The 14,491-nt window shown below is 39.9% G+C and overlaps 3 protein-coding genes across 3 annotated transcripts; 1 reads left to right on the top strand and 2 right to left on the bottom strand.

Annotated features, from left to right (window-relative positions):
* Positions 1-5,040: 5,040 nt before the first annotated feature.
* Positions 5,041-6,208, bottom strand: LOC108976488. The gene is made up of 2 exons (XM_018945616.1): positions 6,060-6,208; positions 5,041-5,992 (listed from the first exon to the last, which is right to left on the bottom strand). Exons 1-2 carry the CDS (start codon positions 6,135-6,137, stop codon positions 5,207-5,209), a joined length of 864 nt encoding a protein of 287 aa, XP_018801161.1. The 5' UTR covers positions 6,138-6,208; the 3' UTR covers positions 5,041-5,206.
* A 1,047-nt stretch (positions 6,209-7,255) lies between these two features.
* LOC108976482 (mediator of RNA polymerase II transcription subunit 15-like) lies at positions 7,256-8,309 on the top strand. Its single transcript, XM_018945606.1, has 2 exons — positions 7,256-7,386; positions 7,446-8,309. Exons 1-2 carry the CDS (start codon positions 7,306-7,308, stop codon positions 8,202-8,204), a joined length of 840 nt encoding a protein of 279 aa, XP_018801151.1. The 5' UTR covers positions 7,256-7,305; the 3' UTR covers positions 8,205-8,309.
* A 1,856-nt stretch (positions 8,310-10,165) lies between these two features.
* On the bottom strand, positions 10,166-11,323 carry LOC108976481 (restin homolog). Its single transcript, XM_018945605.1, has 2 exons — positions 11,069-11,323; positions 10,166-11,004 (listed from the first exon to the last, which is right to left on the bottom strand). The coding sequence occupies exons 1-2, from the start codon at positions 11,147-11,149 to the stop codon at positions 10,252-10,254; spliced, it is 834 nt and encodes a 277-aa protein (XP_018801150.1). The 5' UTR covers positions 11,150-11,323; the 3' UTR covers positions 10,166-10,251.
* Positions 11,324-14,491: the final 3,168 nt, after the last annotated feature.

Below are 14,491 nucleotides of genomic sequence, written 5' to 3'. Positions count from 1 at the left end.
AAAAAAAAATAAAACGAACTCTACAAAAACAATTTGTGTAAAGCATAAGAAAAGCCGTAAAAAAAGCTAAATTATTGTAAATGTATGGTATCCTTTAGGCGGTTACCCATTTTGGCAGCATGCAAAGGAATTTTAAATTTTTATTCCCTAAAGAAAAAAATTTTACAAAAACAAAAAAGCATAAACGAAATCGAACGAACTGCAAATGAAATTGCTAATTAAACAACAAAAACAAAAAAAAATAAAGAAAACTTTAAACACAAAATTTACATTTAAAAATATGGATTTATTATATTATAAGTTCTAAGTTATGTATACATACTTATATATCATTTGTACGAAACAATAACAAAATAAAAACAACTATTAAGTATCATCTAAAAGCAAAAAAAATTGCAAAACGATTGTGAATAAAGAAAATAAACTTTTTTCTTTGCAAATAATATAAATTGGACTTTTTGTTGAAAGCATTCTGGATGTTTTTTTTTTTTATGGCGGAGGTTGAGAATGCAACAGTTTTTCTCCTTTTGAAGCCTGACAGTTATGTTGTTGCCCGTTTTTAGAGGACAGATCAAAGTGTGGAACTTATTGCGCTGTATTTGTAATCGGGAATTTGTCTGTGGATTTCAAAGTAATCCGGTAAATAGTTTCGGAGTAATGTGCGTATTTGTAAAGACGTCTCCAAGCATTTGAAAGTAGGCGGAACCGTAACCTGAAGCAACAGCAAAACTTAAAACCAATTTTTCTCGAAACGATGTTTTCGAAGATAGTGAGGAATAGTTATYCGAAACGGCTTGACCGATTGACTCGAAATTTTCACAGGATCTTCTTAGAGACTTTTGTCAGGTAATGATCGAAGGAATAAAGYTTCTGATAAAAAAATGGTTACACTAAAGTGTAAATTTTCGTGTGAAAAAAGATTTTTTGTGTTGGAACTATTTTTATCGATTCATTATCTGTATACACATATATTCGAGAATCTATCGTAAAAGTAATCCTTTTGGTTTTTTTATTTTACATAATTTGGATTAGAGATATCTTCCTCACCGCCAAACACCTTTTTGTGGAGGACTTTCAGGAGATTTTCTAACAGAAACGACGGAACCCAATATTTTTATTAATAAAATATGAATTCTTAGAATACGTTAAATTCGCTAAATGTTCATACATTTTATGTATACATTCAATAAAAATCCTCTCCAGAAAAATATCACAAAAAAAAACAATTTTTTTCCAATTTACAAGTCTAATCTATTCATACACCCAGTAGTTCACAATCTTTTGTGTCACCTGGCTATCGCAGTGATTATCGCAGCAATGTCTTTTGCGTAGCCAACTAGCTAAGAATCGTTCATTCTTCTTCTTCTTCTTCTTAATTGGCGTAGTCACCGCTTACGCGATTATAGCCGAGTTAACAACCGCGCGCCAGTCGTTTCTCTTTAAGCTATGTGGCGYCAATTGGATATTCCAAGCGTAGCCAAGTCCTTCTCCACCTGGTCCTTCCAACGGAGTGAAGGTCTTCCACTTTCTCTGCTTCCCCGGCGTAACTGCGTCGAATACTTTCAGAGCTGGAGTGTTTTCGACCTTTCGGACCACATGACCTAGTCAGCGTAGCCGTTGTCTTTTAATTCCCTGATCAATCATCGTTTCATCGAGTGCGATATTCGCCGTGGAAAACGCGCAAAGGACCATAAATCTTTCGCATAACTTTTCTCTCGAAAACTCGCAACGTCAAGTCATCAGTTGTTGTCATCGTCCAAGCCTCTGCACCATATAGAAGGACGGGAATTATGAGTGACTTATAGAGTTAGGTTTTTGTTCGTCGAGAGAGGACTTTGCTAAAATTGCCTTCTCAGTCCGAAGTAGCACCTGTTGGCAAGAGTTATCCTGCGTTGGCTTTCTAGGCTGACATTGTTGATGGTGTTTAAACTGGTTCCCAAATATGCGAAACTATCTACAACTTCAAAGCTATGACTGTCAACAGTGACGTGAGTGCCAAGTTGCGAGTGCGACGGCTGTTTGTTTGATGACAGGAGATATTTCGTCTTGCCCTCGTTCACTGCCAGACCCAGCTGCTTTGCTTCCTTGTTCAGTCTGGAGAAAGCAGAACTAACGGCGCGGGTGTTGAGGCCAATGATATCAATATCATCGGCATGAGCCAGCAGCTGTACACTCTTATAGAAGATGGTACCTTCTCTATTTAGTTCTGCAGATCGAATTATTTCTCCAGCAGCAGGTTGAAGAAGTCGCACGATAGGGAGTCGCCTTGTCTGAAACCTCGTTTGGTATCGAACGACTCAGAGAGGTCCTTCCCGATTCTGACGGAGCTTCTGGTGTTGCTCAACGTCAGTTTACACAGACGTATTAGTTTTGCGGGGATACCAAATTCGGGCGTCGCGGCAGCTCCTTTTCGTGCTGTCGAAAACAGCTTTGAAATCGACGAAGAGGTGGTGTGTATCGATTCTACTTTCACGGATCTTTTCCAAAATTTGGTGCATGGTGAATATCTGGTCGGTTGTTGATTTTTCAGGTCTAAAGACACACTAATAAAGTCTAATCAGTTTGTTTACGGTGGGCTTTAATCTTTCACACAATACGCTCGATAGAACCTTATATGCGATGATAAGAAGGATTATCCCACGGTAGTTGGCGCAGATTATGGGATCTCAATTTTTATGGATTGGGCAGAGCACACTTAAATTCCAATCGTTGGGCATGCTTTCGTCCGACCATATTTTGCAAACAAGCTGATGCAAGCTCCTTTTCAGTTCTTCGCCGCCGCTTCATTACTAATCCCCCAGACCTTGGTCGAAGGTTGATGGCTGTGCATCTTCTGATGCGATCTTTAAGGGCCGTGGTCGCTCAGAGGTTTTATATAACAAGTTTATGTCTTCCAAATAGCTACTCGCCATTAGGTTGATATACTATATGTGGGTATTTTAAAGTTTTTTTTCTAACATGATAATGATGGGGAGAAGCATAGAAGGTGTTACAAAATCTCTCTCCCACCTACTTTCCTATACTTTTTGCATTCATCGTCCTGACTTATAACCTTCGAGGCTCTTGCGAATGGTCTTGGTGTTCCTTCATGTTCTTAAGGCATTCCATCTCACCGATCCTGGTGGTTAATGGTTAAAATGTAATTTGGTCACAATAATGTCCTTCGAATGTTGGATTCTGAGCAATTTTTCGTCGTCAGTCAATTTGTGCGGAACAAAACTTGCACACACCTTTCGTAAGCCCAAATGTTCGGTCAAAATGCGATAAGTCGATGTTTTGGAGATGTTCAATTCCATTTCCATAAATTTCAATGTTGATGAATTCATGCACAGTTTCCATGKAATTTCCGGTGATCACGAATTTTTATTGGYCCGCATGTTGATCGTCATTTATATTCTCTCGACCACTTTGAAAACGTTGAAACCACTCGTGCACTCTACTATAGGATAGGCAATCATCGCCATAAACTTGTGTCATCAATTGAAACGCTTCGGTAAAAATTTTACCAATTTTGAAACAAAATTTAATGTTGACTCTTTGTTCGAAGCTCATTTTCGCACCGATAACACAAACATTCTGAAACTTAAAACGTAATAACTTCAGTTCGAATAAATGAAATTCTCGCTGGACAATCGATAAAAAAAAGTCCTGTTTACTTTGGAACGCACCTTGTATACATATCTTCTTGTTCTTTATGATGTTTTTTTATGTTACTTCCGCATAGAAGATACTGCAGTATTCCAGAAGCTRGAAGGGTTGCTGAGATCCAACTCCGAGCAATAGATTCCGACTCACACTCTATTAAACATTTTTGATATGTCTGTGTGTGGACTATTTGATCACCGCCTGTGGTCTATATAATASATCTAAGTAATCCATGCTTCTCAAAGGCTGTGGTTGAAAACGCGACTATTAAMTTGTCGACGCAGAAAATATATTCCACCAAAAATTCGAAAGGATTGCGATGCACATAGATTCTATGGTTATCCTTGAAAAATAAATGGATAAAGTGTTTTCACCTGACCATATTTTGTAAAAAAAAAAAGGCAGATATTTTCATGCTGAAACCATTTGTTAAACCTTTTATAGTATGTTTCAAATATTGCCGAAGTCATTGTCTACGTTGACGAAGCAGAAGAAGAAATTAACATGATTTTATTTACCAGATGGATTAAATCGCAGACATCCCTTCCCCCTCAAGGAAAGGAGCTCTTCGTCAAGCTTAACTATAGGGTTACTCTAGTATTTTTCAAGGAATTAAGGTAGCAGAAGACGTTTTTCGAAGTGCAGCTACTTTTAAGCACGTGAGTATACAAAGTTGGCCAACGAGTGTTGTTCCCCGCTAGAAATAGGATCAAGTGACTTTATTCTTAAGCTCGCTTGCGTACCTGGTCATAACAAATTCGCTGGTACTTACAAACATGATGAGCTAGAAATATAGAGCACCCTTGATCCGCTTACTTCGAAGTAAGAATGAGCTGGACCACTGTTCTCATCTTATATCCTATGCCCATATGTCCAGTTATCTGAGTACGCGTTCATTGACGACCAACTTCTCAGCGACTGCGAGATACTTTTCGCCAGACGATCTATTGAACTACTTTCCCTTAACAAAGCTAAAATTGTAGGAGTTATTACTGGGCATTGTTCAATAGACAACTATGGGGTAATTTGTCAAAGTTATATGGWAGAAAGTGAGATGAGAACTTCCGGGAACTTTTTCCGCCATTGTCCGGTTTTTGCAAGATTGAGGTTGAAAGATCTCAGTAGCCTTACTTTCGGCGAACCGGGGAATGTAAACGAAACTGTCATTAGCCACTTTAACAAATTTGTGGTAGGCTCAAAGGGCTTTGTCGATTCATGAGAGTACTTTAGTCAAATTATTATTAGAGATKGATTGGTGTTCCAAGTGAGATTTGTGTAATGATCGACTACTTAACCTAACCTCATCTTGTGTCTGGGACAACATATCTGCGCAGCCTTACCCTACTTTCATTGACATGCGTTTTTTCCTTAGCGAAGTGTTGATTGGAAACCAAAGTGTGTATTTTATAAAAGCAAAATAATTCATGTCGTTTTGATGACTAAGTTAATTAAGGAAAAATTAGACAAAATAACAAAGTCCTAGATATAAATAWTATGAAGGATGATGTATCAARTCATCGAGAGCGCTATTTTTGAATTCTTCGCCACAATTATWGGTCACTCAGTGTCGTTGTCTATGCGCCAACAAGCGATGACGTTTGGCCAACAGACGTGCTGTCGCCAAAGAGCGATAACACCGACCAGGGCTCGCATTCTGCTTGGCTTCATGTGCCGCAGCAGCTGCTTTCATGGCAGCCTCTTTCGTTTTGGCATAATCATTGCGCGCCGCGTTCAACTGACCCAACAACTGTTCGACACGTGTYTTGGCGGCATCGAAGAGCTGTGTCTTTTCAGCTTGCTCCTGTTGTGCACCCTGTGCTGCCTGTTCGGCATTGCCGACATTAGTCTGAGCCATAACCACCGCTTTGGTGAGTGTCTTCAGCTGCTGTGCCGCATTCTGCGCCGCTTGCATGGCGGCGTTGACATTTTGTTGAGCGTCCTGCAGAGAAGTGCTCTGCTCCTGTACTACTGCTTCAGCCTCGCGAACCTCATTCTGGAGTTGTTGTACGATTTGYTGTTTGCCGGCAAGCGCAGCTTCTGCCGCTTTTGCCGCCGCTATAGCTTTCTCAGCCAGCTGTGCCTTGACTTGCATGGATGCGGCTTCACCAGCCGCTTGCTGTGCATCCGAAGCGGCCTTAGCCTCCTTTGCGGCCTTCTGAGCGATATTGGTAGCCTTCTGCTTGGCGCTGCCTGCACTCATTTCGTTTTTGCATTTTTCGCCGGCACCACTGYTGCTACCACTGCCGCTGTCACTRCCACCGCTCCCACCAYTATCGCCCACTTCGCTAGCGAGCGAGAAGTCGGTGTAGAGGCTTGGAATCATTCGTTTGGCATTCTTGCGATGTGGCTGTTAACAGAAAAAAGATATGGACGTAAAAACTGTGACTGGATGTATGGAATTTCATGGTACTCACCTGGCGTATGTAGGCGCGCGACGCTAATATCTGTAACGAAACTATTATCGAAAGCAAAAAATAAATTTTCAGATGCATCTACTAGGTGGTTGCATATATTGTATGTTTGTATATATAATTAAGAAAATATAAACAATATTGAGTTCTCCTTTCGGTTTCAAGTGTAAATTGACTGGTGTCAAAATGTCTTTTTGAAAATTATTGAAATTTTAAAGAGATAATTTTACTAGAAGCACAGTACTTTGATGGGGTCAAGATCCTAATACGCTACTATATRCGMCTTTGGACTGCTAATTGCTTGCGTCMCTCGAATTAAGTAAGAAATTAACTGTAATAAAAGTGGRTTTTCATGCCGAGATGTCTCTTCWAGACTGGCTAATTTGTTTCTTKCAATACTCTTTTAAGACTCACATCTTTTGGTTGTGAAATTTTGACACAATTTGAGATTGAAGATTTTGATGCTCGTCCTTCACTAACTCGTTCCAATCAAAGCGCTGCAAAGAGAAAATATCGGCACTTCTCGTTATTAGCTTGTGTCTTACTATACACATACCACTTCAGAGCCAATTTGTTTCTAGGAACACTGGTAACCTACCTGTACTTTGTCAAGAAATATATAAGCTTGGTTTGTCGAGTTCAAACACTTTTGGCGTCTACCGATCTTTTATTTGTCTTTTTCCTCCGATTCAATTGGCTGGGTGGCCGCCACTATCATAGCCAATTGATCAGCCGTCGTGTTTCCTTTAAAGACTGGTATTCAGGAGACTTTAGTGCTACCCTACTTTAGAATCCTGAAATATGTAAGTCTAAAACAGTATATATCAGATAAAGGGGGTTATATAACTATACAAAATATGCAAAAATTGTGGAAAAGGATAAACAAAAATAGGATCACTACTGTCATATGGTTAAAAACGTAGTAAGCTTGAAACCCAGCGGAACATTCACCGTTGGTGTTTAAAAACACGTTTTGATTAAGGAGCGCCGGTTCAATAATATACCAACATCCAATCTACTTTTTAGAAGTGTTTTTCCTCTGTCAGTTTTAGAAAAGATTGTAATGGTGTATTTGTGTTCGGTRGAAAGYCCGGACTCACGAAACTTTACAACAACTCAAGCTCATCTAACCTCTTACGCGTCCGAACATAAACTCTCTACTTGTTACCAATTTCAACCATTCCCTTCACATCGCCAAAGCCGTCAAAGTTTTGATKTCGAAATTAGAATTTTTTATCGAAACATAAATATGAATTGGTTCTGTATATTTTTACTGATTTATTTGACAGCGCACTCGGCGGTTGGACAGCACTGTTACAACAAGAGGCGGGTACGTACATAGCACTTCAAAATCTCGAAACCCACTTACCCATACCACTATGTTTGCAGATGCACCATCGCAATGCGCGTCACATGCTGCAAAATATGTATGCCGAACTCATGTCCGGTGAGGGTGGAAGCGGCGGTTCCGAAGGCAACAARGAGGATGAGTGCAAGAAAAGTAGCGTCACCTCCGGTAATCCGAAGCAGAAAGCCACCAATATCGCACAGAAGGCCGCCAAAGAGGCCAAAGCCGCCTCGGATGCACAAGCAGCCGCCGGCGAAGCAGCGTCACAACAAGTGAAGGCGCAACTAGCCGAGAAGGCGGTTGCTGCCGCAAAGGCCGCWGAAGCAGCACTGGCGGGAAAGCAGCAAATCGTACAGCAACTGCAGCAGGAAGTGCGCGAAGCCGAGGCAGTGGTGCAAGAGCAGAGTAGTTCGCTGCAAAATGCACAACAAAATGTCAACGCCGCCATGCAAGCGGCACAAAATGCCGCACAGCAGCTGAAGACGCTCACGAAAGCGGTGAGTATGGCACAAGTGAATGTCGGTAATGCAGAGCAAGCAGCACAGGGCGCACAACAGGACTTGGCGGAGAAAACGCAACTAATGGAAGCCGCAAAGAGTCGTGTGGAACAATTGTTGCGTCAATTGAGTTCGGCACGCAACGACTATGGCAAGACTAAAGAGGCCGCTATGAAGGCGGCTGCCGCTGCACACGAAGCTAAACAGAATGCGAATCCCGGAAATCGTTGTGGACGTTCGTCGCCCGGCAGTCGAATGATGGCAAAACGACACTTGCGACTAGCACAGCGACAACGTCATTAGAGTTCATAACAACAATTGACAACTGAAACATATATTTCAATTTTGTGAAATCGTCTTTTTCTGTTCAATGGTTTTATATTTTTTCTGTATTTTACAATTATATAAATGCACATATATACCGGTTGTTATAGAAAACGTATTTCATTGATTGGAAGTGACTGGAGAGCAAAGGAAACTAAGCATTTAGCTCTGTGAGATTTGCTTAACCTCTTATAATCTAGCTCTCGAATACATTGCGAAATCAATTCCAAACTGGAATGATTCCACATTTCAATATAATTTGAATCGGAACTTAATGCAAAAATGCTTCGACTTTTCAACGAGGCATTACCGGATTGGGGTTGTTAAATATCGTCAAGAGAGTAGAGAAGGGAAAGTACGGTTCTATGATGCAAAGGATTGGTYTACAAAAACTTATCTTTAGAAAGCTTTAGAAATAATCTTATCCTTATAAAATGCACATAGTTATATATAATGTTGAGATGGAGTCATGTGCAAAAGTTCGCCCAACTGGGGAAAGTTCTCTGAACGCCATTCACTACGGAGTTTACAGAAATGATTCTTCACTTCTGGTCTTAGACCAAGTACTCTCTGGGTAGSCAAAACACATCSRTTTAAMGACGACTTCAMTTTAGACTAAACAGCCCTACCSAGGGTTGTGCGCCACCCMCMATGAAAAGTAGAAAACAGTCACCTTTTGAWGRCCACTGCAAACGTATTAAGGTTTATAATTTAAGGGTATGAAGCTTGAATGTCCAGTGCTTTCATTGGGAAGGTGCCGCTGCCCAGCTGGTTGATATCCTCGTAAAAGTAAAGGCTGACATCACCGCCGACCAAGAAGTGCGGTGGACGAGACAAGGACTGAGAGGAATCAGTCCTTATGGCCTTTACTACAGTGGTCATATAAAAAAGCGCAAATATTGTGTACAGCTAGTGGTGGGAGAGAGATTCCATCGCCAAGTCCTGGCATTTATACCGATGTATGAATATCTAGCTACAATCYGCACCAAAGCAAAGTTCTTCAACATAATCGTCCACACGGTAAAGATTGACAATGTGACCATAGATGTCTCGGAGCGGAAGAGCTGCCCCCGCCATGAAGTCAAAATCGTTTTTGGCCACTTTAACGCCAGGGTTGTCAAAGGGTTGAGACTGATCGATTTCGCCGAGGACCRAAATATGGTTATCTGTAGTAMKAGACTCCAGCATAGGAAAATTCATCAAACTACCTGGCTGTCGAAAGCGAAAAGGAGAAACGACTTGCCCGCAGTTGTATACACGCCAATAAAGAAGAAGAATATATAATATTTACTATATATATATAATATGGATCGAAGTGGATTCAAACATTACAAGTTCACTTTATTTGTCATTCGATGACCTATATTGTATGAAGTCAGTCTTTTTAGGACTTCAAATAAAGGTCGTTAATATCGCATCCTCGTAAGATCGCTTTTATACGTCACTGAGAGAACCAAACGGCACTTTAGATGAGCTGTCTTCTTTAGATGAATACTCATGGCAAACAGATTGAAGTTAAATATTTCCGAAATGTAAAGCCGGCTTTCGAACTAAAAGCAATCGCGAGCTCGCAAACTGAAGCCATTACGATAGTCGCCTGTGTAGAGAACTGAGTGAAATTTCTAAACTGAAGACCAAAAGTTACGCCTATTGTAGTGTAGAGCAGAGCTGGTACACGGCAATGCAGTTACTCATTTCGCTTACTACAGRTATTTAAAGGGGAAATATGGATCATTCTGCAAATCAGCTCATAGTCTCACTGAAATTGGCCAAGTTTTTGAATATACAAATCATTAAGGTCACCGAGACTAATATTACTGAGGCTGCAAAAAAATTTGRCGTATCTTTTGAGTCCAGCTTTAAGGCTTCCTATAAATCCTTTCTTAAATATTTATCTGTTTTGGAAATGAAAAAATATATAGARAAAAAAAATTGGCAGGTCTTTGCAAGTAAATCGATTTACAAAGGACTAAACAAAAAAATAAACATTTTAACAAATATATATACATCTATAAAAAAAAATGTATCACTGCTTCGCTTGTGGCGCTACAGCAAGCCGACGCTTACGCGGCAAACGCATCATACGACGACAACGACCAGTCGGTGATGCATTCACCTTAGCCTCGTGCGCAGCTGCAGCCGCTTTCATGGCCGCATCCTTTGTCTTATTGAAATCCTGTCGGGCGGAGCTCAACTGCCGCAACAGCTGTTCGACACGCATCTTAGCCGCCTCCACCAGTTGCGTCTTCTCGGCAAATTCCTGCTGTGCACCTGTTGCAGCCTGCTCGGCGTTGCCGACGTTCGCTTGCGCTGTCTGTACCGCTTTTGTGAGCGTCTTCAATTGCGATTGCGCTTGCTGGGCCGAGCTAACGGCAGCATTGACATTCTGCTGTGCATTCTGTAGTGAGCTACTCTCCTCCTGTACAACCGCCTCGGCTTCGCGCACTTCCTGCTGCAGCTGCTGGACGATTTGTTGTTTGCCTGCAAGCGCTGCCTCGGCCGCTTTGGCAGCTTGCATAGCCTTCTCGGCGAGTTGTCCCTTCACTTGAAGTGCAGCAGCCTCGCCAGCCGCCTGCTGCGCTTCGGACGCGGCYTTAGCCTCTTGAGCTGCTTTTTGTGCGATGCTTGTGGCTTTTTGTTTTGCATTTCCCGCCATCATGGGGTTTTGCTTGCACTCACCTTCCGAACGGTTTGCGCCGCCSTCTTGCTCGCTACCGGAATCCTCTGAATATTGTGAGTACAAGCGCGGTAACATTCGCTTCATCTTTCTGTGCTGCTCCTGTGTTGGGGGTATCGAATGTTAAGGGAGTCCATTTAGGTCCATTTAACACGCGACCACTTACCTGTATACGATTGTTATCGAAACTTTGCGCGGTAAAAAACTGACAGTTTAAAAGGATCAATATCAAAATGATTGAACGCATTTTAAATATTTTACGAAATTTAAAAACTAGCCTTAAAAATGTTTCATAKTTATTGCTTTTGTATAAGTTCTTGCTTGCCTAGCGGAGTTGTCAGATGATCGTTAAAATCACTTAATGGTTATTATTTTTATTTTCCTTAGATTTTGATATGACTTTGAAAAATTCAAACGTCAAATTCTGATAAAGTTTTCAAAGTGACAACTATATGTATATGAGATAAGTTAGACATCGATGATTCCTTGAGTTGATGTTTATATTCCATAGAGAAGAACTGCCGTAGCGTGGAAAACAGAGCAAATGTTCTCTAACTTTATCTTGAAGTGCTATAAATACGCAACCGAATTCAAAAAAACTTGTTTGTACTTTATTCGTTGGACATTTAAAAGAAAATAGTATTGCAAAATAACTTAATATTCAAATATGAAAAAAGACAGAACAAAACAAAGCTTTAAAAAATACATATTTGCTCAGTTTTCACGTTTCGCATAGTGCATATCAAAGCACTGTTACATTGAGCAAATGAAAAAATATTTATTTATTTAATTATTTAGTTAAGTCTATTTACATTAATTCCTACAGACTAATGGAAAATTAGGATGCTAAATAGAATTCTAAAATAATTCAATTAAAGGTACATAAGGAATTAACTTAAACTAAAAAACAGAATTTAGGGTATTAATGAAGGATACCCTAGAGTGAGAAAAATCAAGAAGAACTTTTTCGGAAATCGAGTTAAACTCTCGCATAGCACGCTTAAGAGGAGCATATTCAGCAAAGTTAGTACTTTCCCTTATATAATAAAATGGGGAAATAGATCTGAGACAACGTTGAGGAGCATTGAAGTTAATTTTCCTTAATAAATAGGGACAGTCAATACCTCCATTAATAATATTAAAAACAAATGAAAGGCAGAGAACGGACCGACGATTTTCCAGTAGTTTAAGATGTAAAAGCAATAAACGGGATGTATGCGATGGTATTGGGTCAACAAACTGTAGGGAGCGGAGAGCAAATTTAAGAAAAATCTTTTGGACACGCTCGATCCTATTAATTGACGATATGCAATATGGTCTCCAGACGAACACTGCATACTCCAAAATGGACCGAACAAAGCATGTATACAGTAATTTTAACGTGTAGGGGTCGGAAAAATTTAAAGCATTGCGGCGGACAAAGCCGAGTACAGAGAAAGATTTAGAAGTGATATAGTTATGTGACTACTGAAAGAAAATCTGTTGTTAAAGATTACCCCAAGATCTTTGATTTCAGTAACGCATTTTTGGATGCAATTAGAAATATTGTAACTTGAGGATAAGATGTTGCGTCCCCTATCATAAGAGATCTGAGAGCATTTATCTGGATTCAGAAAAAGCTTCGATTTCAGGCACCAATCATAAAAAGAGAAACTACGGATATTGACGAACTCTGATGCACGTTTAATTGAACGAAAGATGTGAAAAAACAGTTCAACGACATAGAAAAGCTGCACGACGACGTAATCAGCAATTAAGAAAAAGAAAGCGGCTTTATCGACGAAAAAGCTCGGCTAGCTTTCTGCAAACAACACAAAAACAGGAAACATGTGATTTGGTCGGACAAAATGAAGATTAACCGATTTCAGCCTTAAAGGATAAGTTATTACTGGCACCGTCCTAAAGAAAGTATCCAAAGGCATCATGTTAAACAAACCGTTAAACGGAAAGTACGGGGTTGCTTTATATGGTGGCATATTGGTCCTCTTGTAAAAATAACTGGTATAATGAAAAAAGAAGACTACCTGAGCATTTTGCAGATCAATTTGCCAGACTTCGTAGATTTAACCGCCTACCCTGAAGACGAAGTAATCTTCCAACAGCACGGAGATCCAAAACACACCACCAAAATAGTTAAGGAATGGTTATCCCAGCAGCGTTTTTAGCTAATGGAGTGGCGAGCACAATCTCCTGATCTCAATCCCTTTAAGAATTTGTGGCCGATAATGAAAAGATGGTTACGAAAATGTCAAAGAGCTCCTGGGAGCATGGACGAGCTATGGCATCGTAGATAATATGAGTGGAAACAAATCCCCACAAATTATATGCAAAATCTTGTTGAAAGCATACCGAAACGTATTAGAAGCGTCATAAAAACTGCGRATGTTTGCGGAACGTGCGGAACGTGCGAAACTGAGCAAATGGGTTTTATTTTAAGTTTTCTGTCACGGTATATGGCGGTGAATTATCGCGGTGCAAAAACYAAGAGTTGTCGRCCCATAATTCGGGCCTCTTTTTACGAACAGCTYCACACAAACTACACATACCACTGAATAATATTCCTTGTTGACAGTTTGGCCGGTCGGAAGGAGTTCGGAGTGCACCACACTTGATAATCGAAGAAAATTGTCAATATAACCTTGAGATTTGACCTGMTTTGACGAGATTTTTTAAGCTTCGGCTCACCTTTGTTCCGATATTCAATCGTCTATTTTCTAGTCATAAGCATAGATTCTCTACGCCAGTAATAATACATTTCATGACATCCTGGTGGTCGTAAAGCGTTGATGCGTTGATCGGTACGTCCGAAGAAATTTCCAAATTTTTCCCAATCTATTTGTCCAATTTCTTTTACTTTATAATTGTGAATTGAACTCTGTYATACAATGGCATCAAAAATTGGAAAAATTAAAAAAAATATGAAAAAGCATTTTTTTAAATACCCCACTAGGTGTGCCCTTTAAAACAGAAATCTGACTTCTTACTGGCGGCAATGCACTACGAGATTTTCGTTGAGGGATATAAGTAGGCTGCTTCTTATATTTCAAGATTTTACAACCCCATTGTTAAAATCTGGCAACTCACTTTATCGTAAAGTTTGACATTTTTGTTACACATACTCAGAACATTTTGTCATACAAGCGCTATTTGTGTTGTTTACAGTAACTTAAAATATTCTTCTTATGGATATAAATTGCAAACATTTTCGCGCAATTATTTTTTACAACTTTCAACGTGGATTATCAGCAACAGTGCATCGATGAACTTAATAAAACTTTTGCCGATGCAACTTAATCAAGGGCCAGTGTTTATCGAGGGTATGGTGACTCCTACCGATTAGGTAAATCACTCCAAAAGAATTTCGTGAAAGTTCTTGAAAAGAATTGTTGCTCCTGAAGCTATTGCAAGAACGTCATATGACTGATTATTTCGGCATAGAGAATAGGTTTAACAGGTTCCCTGTCCAATGTATCACATGTGATACAAAATTATTTTCTTGTACCATGTGTACAGCGTCCATGTATCATATATGAACAAATTTTTGGTTGATTTGAAATAAGTTTATTAAATGTATCACTGATGGTACATT

This window comes from Bactrocera latifrons, unplaced genomic scaffold (genome assembly GCF_001853355.1).
Source record: "Bactrocera latifrons isolate USDA-ARS-PBARC rearing strain unplaced genomic scaffold, ASM185335v1 scaffold_77, whole genome shotgun sequence".
Taxonomy (NCBI): Eukaryota; Metazoa; Arthropoda; class Insecta; order Diptera; family Tephritidae; genus Bactrocera; species Bactrocera latifrons.
Note: the sequence above shows the minus strand (reverse complement) of the source record. Positions and strands in the feature narration are given on the sequence as shown.